Source organism: Anopheles merus, chromosome 3L (genome assembly GCF_017562075.2).
Source record: "Anopheles merus strain MAF chromosome 3L, AmerM5.1, whole genome shotgun sequence".
NCBI lineage: Eukaryota > Metazoa > Arthropoda > Insecta > Diptera > Culicidae > Anopheles > Anopheles merus.
In genome coordinates this window covers 11,548,834-11,557,552 of record NC_054085.1, presented here as the reverse complement: position 1 = coordinate 11,557,552, position 8,719 = coordinate 11,548,834, and the positions used below count along the sequence as shown (strand labels likewise).

General features: G+C 51.5%; 1 protein-coding gene across 4 annotated transcripts; it reads left to right on the top strand.

Annotated features, from left to right (window-relative positions):
• Positions 1-538: 538 nt before the first annotated feature.
• On the top strand, positions 539-8,659 carry LOC121598659 (autotransporter adhesin BpaC). Of its 4 annotated transcripts, none has more exons than XM_041925815.1 (5): positions 539-3,438; positions 3,555-3,650; positions 3,740-3,900; positions 5,871-7,553; positions 7,759-8,377. In XM_041925815.1, exons 1-5 carry the CDS (start codon positions 2,185-2,187, stop codon positions 7,760-7,762), a joined length of 3,198 nt encoding a protein of 1,065 aa, XP_041781749.1. In that variant the 5' UTR covers positions 539-2,184; the 3' UTR covers positions 7,763-8,377. The 4 variants fall into 4 exon arrangements, with proteins under 4 accessions (XP_041781749.1, XP_041781748.1, XP_041781746.1 ...); XM_041925814.1 differs by lacking the exon at positions 7,759-8,377 and adding an exon at positions 8,485-8,659 and having other exon boundaries at positions 543-3,432; XM_041925812.1 differs by lacking the exon at positions 7,759-8,377 and adding an exon at positions 8,485-8,659 and having other exon boundaries at positions 547-3,438.
• The last annotated feature ends 60 nt before the right edge of the window (positions 8,660-8,719 follow it).

Here is an 8,719-nt window from a genome sequence, read left to right as displayed (position 1 = left end):
GAGAGCGCGCGCTTAGGAGAGAAGAGAGCGGTGGAAAAGCGAGGCTCAAGCTGAACAACAGCCGCCGCCTGCTGAGGACGAAGTTACGGATGGTGATGGTGGAAAAGGAGGAAGAGTAACAAGCGGGAGGGGGGAAATGAAACGAAAATAAATGAGGGCGTACTGTACCGTGGCCGTCCCTTACGCGCTCGCTCTCCCACTCCCTCTCTCTACCTATATTTCGTGTACATATAATATAGATTGTGTATGTGATGTTTTTTTTGTTATCTCTCTCCAATCACCACCCCGTCCCCCAAACAAAATGCCACTAGATTGAACCCAAAACCAAACACACACATACACACACACGGTACGAAACAAACGGGCCAAAGGGAGAGGGAGCGAAACCGGTGCGACGAGATGATGACGGTGCGAGCTGCCGCGCGCGAGAGTCAGCGCCCGCGAGAGAAGAAGTATGGCGAACGACGACGACGGCGACTACGACCAACCGATTGGCAGGCGCCTGCCCTCGTTGTGCGAGACTACACGTCCGAGCGGATGAGCGGTTTTTGTGTGTGCAGCAGCAGCAGCAGCGTGCGAACGGGGCCTCAAGACCGCGCTCTTGGCTGTATGTGTTTGTGGTCGTTCTCGCTCTCGCACCCAAGGGGTACGCTGCCCGATGCGTGTGTGTGGTTCTCGCTCTCCCTCTCCCTCTTGCTATGTGTTGCTGCACGCTTTTATGTGTTGCTGACACTGCTGTGTATACTTCTCATCCGTGTGCGCGCGCTCTCTCTCTCTCTCGCTCTCGCTCTCTTCGAGCGGTTGGGCGTTTTTCGATCCGGGGGTTTTTCGGTGTTTTACGTACAGCCGTCACCACACAAAATAACGACGTGTGGATGAGAGCAGTAGTGTAACGGCAGGCCAGCGACACTCGGCACACGCGCGCGCTCCTCTCGGAACAAAAAGCGACAGAACGCGAAAACACAAAAAAACAACTAAAAAGATACTAAGGGAATTTCTATCGCGGTGGTGTGTATTGTGTGTGTACGGGCAATACAAGGACAGCGTTGTGTTGTGGCCGTGTGGTGGTGTGCATTTAGCAGGGTGGACGGTAGTGGATTTAGCAGGAAATTCCCGTTGTTTTGTTTGGAAAGAAAATCTGGTCCCGGGAAAGTGTTTCAGTTTCGTGACAGTTGTGTGAGGCAAACAACAACAGCAGCAGCGACTGCGGGCGAGCTTTAAAAAACCCATTGTTGGGGGTCGCTTTTGTGCAAACTGGCCTCTCCGCTCTGTGTGCGTTCGTGGAAAAGGCAAAAGCTCAGCAATAGATAGCCCCCCTTCCCCGCCTGTGTGTGCGATATTCCAGCAAATCCCGTCAAGTGTGTGTGTGCGCACAGTTGCGAATCAAAAGGCTTGTGTGTGCGTGTGTGCGCTCGCACGAGAGCAACGGCGGAGTGTGCGTGGTGTGTGGAGGAAGCAGGCATTTGCGATACACACACAGAGTGTAGTGTGTTGGTGTCGGCTAGAAGCACAACAAGCAGAGCAAGAAGAAAACAACCTTGGTGTGGGCTGCGGTGTGGTTGGTGGTACACGCCCGTCCCTCTGTGTGTGAGGCTCCCGTCCCCCGCTCTGCCGCTCGGTGTCCACACTCCGGTGGAATGTTGATTTGCGGCAGTGTGCGTGCACGTTTCTAATACGGCTATAGAAGCAATTGGTGGTTGTGTGCGTGCGCGCGTGTCTGTTGGCAGTGGAAAGTACCGAAAGAATCAAAGTACACACAGCAGATTTTGACAGCTGAAAGGCACGCGTGACATCTCCTCGGAGTTCCTGCGAGTGTGTGTTACTGTGCGTGTGTGTGTGTTGTGTTGGATGGAAAGGTTGACAAAACGACAGTTGTGCTGAAAGAAAGGAGGGAACCTTCCTGTTGGAAACATCCAAAGTTCCTCACCGTGAAAGTGTCTGTGCGTGTGTGTTTGTGTGTGCTGTAAAGCTATCGTAGTAGTGGTAGAAACCGTGATTATGATTACGTGAAAATCGCCCCCACCCCTCCTCGTGTGCGTGTGAGAAAGCAAAACAGCCCCCCCTAAAAAAAACCTCCCACACCAGACAAGACCAGGTCTTGAGTGTTCCCCCCACCTGTGTTTTTAGAGTGCTCTCTCCCTCCGATTCCGTGTAAAAGCGCTTCCGGTGGTGGTGGTGGAAGAAATGTCATCCGCGGCACCGGTCACGGTGAAACAGGAGCGGCACGATGACGCCGAAATCAACGAGATGGCGGCAAAGATAGTGGAGGCACACAAGCAACAGTCGGCGAAGGCGGCGGCGGCCGCCGTCCAGCAGCAACAGGTGCCGGCCCGACCGGCCGCGGTGGCGGCCACCGTCACCGCCAACGGTGTCACGAACGGCCAGACGAACATACTGAACTACTTGACGCGCAAACCGACCGCCACAGCCGGCAACGTGATGGCGGCGGCGTCGGCGGCTACCACCGTTGCCGTCCCGCTCGGCAGTGGCCAAAGTGTCACGTCGAACGGCAGCGGCAAAGCGTACGACGGTGGCGGATCCTCGGACCAGAACGGCGCCGAGAAGAAGGCCAACGACGAGGAAAGCCAGAAGGGACACTTCGGGTGGGAGGTGTTCCCGGCCAAGGTGCACATCCCGTTCATCCTGCGGCAGCAGGAGCGCTACTGCGCGGTGCGGATGGTCGAGATGAAGCTGCTGAACAAGTATCTGAACTACCTGCACCAGGACATCTACACGTGCACGTGCGTGCGGTCGTACTACATCACCGAGGCGGAGTGTAAGCTGCTGAACGAGATCAACCAGAAGCACTGCGACATGCACTTCGGGCGGGAGCTGTTCACGCTCAAGGATCTGGTGGTGCGCGTGTCCGACGCGTACAAGTTCTACCAGTTTCTGGAGGTGTGCTACAAGAAGCTGCTGATGGGGTGCAGCACACCGAACGACAAGTGCGGGTTCATCCGCATCAACAAGGAGTCGGTGGTGCCGTACACGGTGCGCGACTACCAGAAGATGGTGCCGCTGTTCTACTTCGAGGGCGAGACAGACAACCTGAAGCTGAAGGCGGACAACCTGTCCGGGTGGGATCTGTCGTACCTGAAGTTTTGCTGCAAGGTGCAGGGCATCCGGAACGAGCTGTTCGCGAGCGACTCGGTCGCGGTCATCAGCCTGACCGACATCAAGGGATACTTCCCGCCCGGCACCGAGTTCGAGGACTACTGGCCGAGCAAGGTGGTCGACTCGCAGCTGCTTTCGGGGCCGAAAACGAACACCATCCACTGGACGCGGCAGCCGGCCCAGCCGCCGCCGAAGGCGCCCACCATCATGGCGAACGCGACCGCCCGGAAGGCGCCCACCAACAACGTCTACCAGACGCTGCAGACCCAGCAGAACCTTGCCAAATCGAACAACCAAATGACCAGTATTACTGCCGCTGTACAGGTTCGTTCCTTTGGGTGTAAGGGGAGGCATGTGTGCCTCACTGGGTGGGGCGATGCGAAAGGCCTGGTCGGTACTAACGCGCAATGTTTTTGTTTCGTTTTTGTCTCCTCTGGCAGGCTCTTACTAACAACTGGAACAACATGGTCTCCTCGAACCATCCGAATCTGCTCGCCCAGCAGGAGCAGCTGCTACGACTTAGCCAAGCCCAACAGGTAACCAAAGAGACGAAAGAGACCTCCTCTAAGTAGGCTGCATTTCGCTGAAAGCTCAACGTCTAATGCGCAATTTCTGTTTGTTTTAGGCGGCCCAAGCACAGGCCCAGATACGCAACATGCAGAACATGCACACGATGCAGCAGTACAACTCTTACCTGAACAGCGCTATGTCGCTGACGTCCCGTACGTCGCAGAATCAGGCGGTACCGCCACCGCTAGTACGATCGGCACAGGTTCAAGCGCATCTGTAAGTAGCGTCGCAAAGAAGTCGCCTTTCGATCTCCGTTTTCCGGGGAATGTTGCGAGTGGTGGCAGTAGGCGCGGTACTGATTTGCAACATTCCCCGTGGGAGCGAGCGAGAGAAAGAAAGCAAGAGAGTAACTAGCGAGAGGTGCATTCTTCCTCACACAAACACACACACACACACGCTGGCACACGCGCCCTTGTTTCGCCGCACGAAGGGGTTACCTACACTTTTTGTGTTCTTAATTTGTAAAAAAACCCCTTTTTGCGCTATTTAAACTCTTTTTTTGTATGTACTTGTTTGCAGTAGTTGTTATACTTTATACTGTTGAGTAGCGTTTGCAAAGTTATTTTTTTAGTTTGTTTCCTTTGATACATGCCATTCGTTCGGTCCTCTCATTCTGTGCTTTGGATTGTTTTACAAAGCAATTGGGAGGCTTTTTTTGCTGTTGTAGTTAAACTAGTTTAATCTATATTTGATTTTTTAAGCGTACAATTACCGTTTGTTTAGTTGCGTGAATAAGCAAAGGCTGTTTAATTTGGATTTATTGTTGAAAAAATCGAAAAAGTAATTTACTGAAGATTCACAATTTGTAAGAGGATAACAAATGATAAATGAAGAAAATCTAGGGATAGAGGAAAACTGAAAATAGAAAGATTGTCGTAAAACAGAGGTGAAGCTAAACTGTAAAACAAAGAGATGCTAAGAAGATTGCCAAACCGTACCAGTAACAACAACGACGTTTTGTAGTGTTTTAGGCATCGTGTCTTTAGCTTTTTTACTGTAAAACGCAAAATTGAAGCAAAATTATAGGCTAGTATGAAACAAAAAAGAACATTTCTTAATTATCGTAGCAAATTTTAGGTTTTTTTGGACTTTTATTTTTTGTAACTCTTGTACCGCTTTTGCATATTGTTGTTTCTTTCTTTCGTTCAGTTTGTACTGTTGGCCGATTTTCCAGTTTTTTGTTGTGCTAAACCGTGATACTATGTTTATTATTTATTACGATTGTTTCACGGGTTCACTTTATTTACCTGCTTTATCTGGGTAAAAGCATTATTTCTGTGTTTCAGTAGTGGCAACCCATCTGGACAACGGCAGCAAAATTGTCCGTCCGATGATATGTATCTTTTTTTTAAACACTAGCGTTTAATATCTCCTAAATCATTTTTTAGCTTTTCCCTCACTTCAGAGTAGCGTCTGTATCTCTCTCTCTTACTCTCTCGCCCGCCGTTTGCAGTACAGAGCCGTGCACATTTAACGTTGCGCCCCCGTGTGGTGGTGTGGTGTGTGCTTTCCTTCTTCTGGCGGCGTGGACATGGTTCAGTGTTGCTGCTGTTGCTTTGCACCGGAAAGGTTCCGGGAGGAAGAATCTCGCGCCACTAAGTTACAGATTTCGTTTAACTCCACACCCCCCCCCCCCCCTGCTTGTCCTCTTCCGATCGCCCCGAAATTCCCCATTTTCAATTTTGCCCCATTCGACCTGGTTGAGATTGGCCAACTGTGTGCAACTGTGAATGATAGAGATTGTTGCGGTGCTGTTGTTCACCGAGTTTTTGGAAGAAAATGCAGTTTAAAATTAGAGTTACATTAAAGGCAGAAACATCCCTTGCTGTAGGATGGAATTTAATGTGTAAACGATGGTAAAACTAACGGAATGATCTTAGAAAAACAGTTCGTTGCCGAACATTAATCCTTTTGCTAAACAAACAAAAAATACATAATAACGAATTTGCATGGGAAACAAGCTTTGGAAGGAAACGAGAACGCTCCATTCGTGGGTGCTCCGTTTCTGAATGCCTCGCGTGACACAATGCGTGAGTGTTTGCGTGAAACGAAGGCTGTAATGAAGGCAGAGTGTGTCTGTTGGTGAGCGTTTTGTTCCCGATGTACCTTAACCAAACCAAAGAAACTGCATACAAAAAAACAAAAAAAAAACCGAAAACTACTCCGTAATGTGCCTTCCTCTACAGGTCGAGTGGTGGCGGTGGCGCATCCTCCTCAGTCCTTCGCTCGGGCACCTCCTCGGGTACCGCCGGCAGTGGCAATACCTTACCGAACCTAAACCCCGCTCTGTCCATATTCGCAACCACCAGTAGCCCAAACGGTACCGTCAACCTGTCCCGGCTGAATCAGCAACAGATCAGCGAGCTCACGATGGCCAGCACCGGTGGAGCGGGCATGGTGGCGTCCAGTGGCGGCAGCAACCGTAACGCCTCCGCCGCCGCCGGCAAGTCGAGCCGTAGTAGCGCCAATAGTAGCTCTAGTGCCGCTGCTGCTGCCGCTGCTGCCGCTGCCATTGCTTCCTTTACTGCGGCCATGAACTCTGGTGGTCGAACGGCGGGAAGCAGTGGTAGTGTCAGCAACAGCAGTAGCAACAGTCTGGATGGATTTTCGCTTGGACGGAATGTAACGATCACACCGGCCGGGAAGAGAGGTGCAAGCACGCTCGACGAGCTCACGGTGGCCGGGCTGGGGAGCTACGGTGCGAACGGCAGCCGGCAACCGGTAGCGTACCCTAAGAATCCGATCTCCATCACCGCGGTGCCGGTTGGTTCGCCGACGCGTGCCTCACCGAAGGGCGGTCAGGCAAGGCAACCGCCGCCGGCCCTAATACCGGTCGGTGGCGGCGGCGTCAATAACGAGCTGATGGATAGTCTCGTAGCGAATGGCGTCGATCTGTTGGCTCATTTGCGGATGAGCAAGGATATTGAGATCATTAACGAGCGCCTGTTGGAGGCGAGCAATAGCGGCGGCGGCGGCGGCAGCGGCAAACAGTTACCATCGTACCGGGAAAGCACAAACACCAACACGGGCAGCCCTAGCGTTATAGTGCACGATAAGAGTAGAGCGAGCGGCAATAGTAGTAGTAGTAATAGTAGTAGCAGTAGGCACGATTACACAAGAAATCAGAGCGTGATCACTAGTGCGGGCGGCGGCAATGGTGGCGTGGCCAGTGACGGAAGAACACACTATCTGAACGCGCTGATCGCAGCAGGACTGTCGGATGTAATCGATCTATCTTCTACCCAAAGGTCCACGATGGGAGGCACCACGCTGCCGCAGCATCTGGCGGCCGCCCAGCAGGCGGCGGCCGCCGCCGTTGCCCAGCAGCAGCAGCAGCAGCAACAGTCACAGTCTAGTCGGCGGGCGGCGTCCGCATCGGCCGGCCTGTCATCCGGTGGCCGGGCGATCTCCAACAGCAGCTCGTCCGGCGGCGGTTCCGGAAGTGGCAACAGTGGCAACGGTGCGAGCGGAGGAGCGAACAGCTACCGCAACGCCAGCGTAGCCGCTCTGCAGCAGCAGCTTCAGCAGCAGCAGGCCCAAGCCCAGCAGCAGCAGGTACAGCACCAGCAGCACGCGGCGGCCACGGCGGCTGCGGCGGCGGCAATCAATAGCCTGACGGAAACGCGGCACGGTAACATGATCGTGCTGCCCGAGATGAACATGGGCGTGACGCAGTACAAGCCGTACGAGGTGGTGAAGAAACCGGTCGAGAATAAGATCATCTACTGCGTGAACAAGACGCCGTACCGGAACACCGAGTATCTGATGACGATCTTCGACCTGAAGGACGTGTTCTTCCCGTACATCAGCCTGGAGGTGTGCCGGCGGGTGCTGAACGCGCTCGACATCAATCTGTTCATCGGCAATAGGTAAGGAGGTTCATCTTTACACTCAACTCTCATTAATCAGCTCAGCAATGGAAATGTAGAATTAAAAGGGATTCTTAATTAGTCAATTAAAAAGCTCCTACGGGCTTGAAGAAGATGGAACAGTTCGTAGTCAACCATCATTTTGAATTGTATATATTTATGTACGGAAAGACGAACCAATAGGGCTGTTTTTCTTGCTCAACAGATGATACAGTGAAATCTCTCTAAGGTAAATATTCGAAGGGACCGTAAGCTTAGAGAGGTTTTCATGTTGAGGAATGGCTATGAATGTGTTGCTATGAAGTATCCAAGAAACCATGGGAAAAACTTGGCATCCTTGGACCAATATTTTTGTGACCTGTCATCGACATCTTCCGCTGAGATAATTTGGGCTGCTGAAGTTTAAAGAATATTCGCCTTAGGCAGACATTCATCTTGAAAAGAGATAAAAGGGATGGAATATGACCTGACCAAAATATCGGAATGTTAATCTTGAAGAAGCAATTCATCTTGAAGAGACTAGAAAGATTTCACTGTAGTTGCAATGGGAAACTGCGAATTTAACCGAATTATGGACATTGCAGATTCGTGAAAATTTACAAAATTTTACTTGATTTTTACTTGATATTTATTAAGTTTTTGATTCGATTTCCCAAACATGAATTCAGGTGTCGAAAATCATGTTAACATGTTCACATTCGAAAGTGAGGCGGAAACCCTGTAATACTGTTTACGTTGGCAAAATTACTCGCTAAACCCTGTGTAGTTTTGACATTGGGAAACGACTGAGTAAACCCTGTAATACTCTTCAATACTGTGCAATATGAGTCGGTGAACCCTGCAATTCATAGTATTATGCTGCTAGAATAGTCCCTATCATTGAATTTTAACAACAATCTAATATCTTCACCCCTCTCTAACCCTTTTCCAGCTTGCAGTACCAGGCGCTGCAGGAGGCGGGCCGCACGAACGTGGACAAGATGCCGATGATACAGGTGACGGATGTGATGACGTACATGCCGCAGCTGCAGTACATGATCCGCAGCAGCAACCTGAACCAGGAGTCGCAGGCCAACAAGCGGGCCCGCATCAGCTAGGAATTGGGGTGGGGGGTACAGCAGCAGTGCCCTCAGAGCACGATCGTATCGGATTTAATATCATCCTCC

Coding starts and splice junctions, on each gene's coding strand:
- LOC121598659 (XM_041925812.1), top strand. CDS start 2,185: ATGTCATCCGCGGCACCGGTCACGGTGAAACAGGAGCGGCACGATGAC. Junction 3,439..3,554: donor GTATTACTGCCGCTGTACAG/GTTCGTTCCTTT, acceptor CTCCTCTGGCAG/GCTCTTACTAACAACTGGAA. Junction 7,554..8,484: donor AATCTGTTCATCGGCAATAG/GTAAGGAGGTTC, acceptor ACCCTTTTCCAG/CTTGCAGTACCAGGCGCTGC.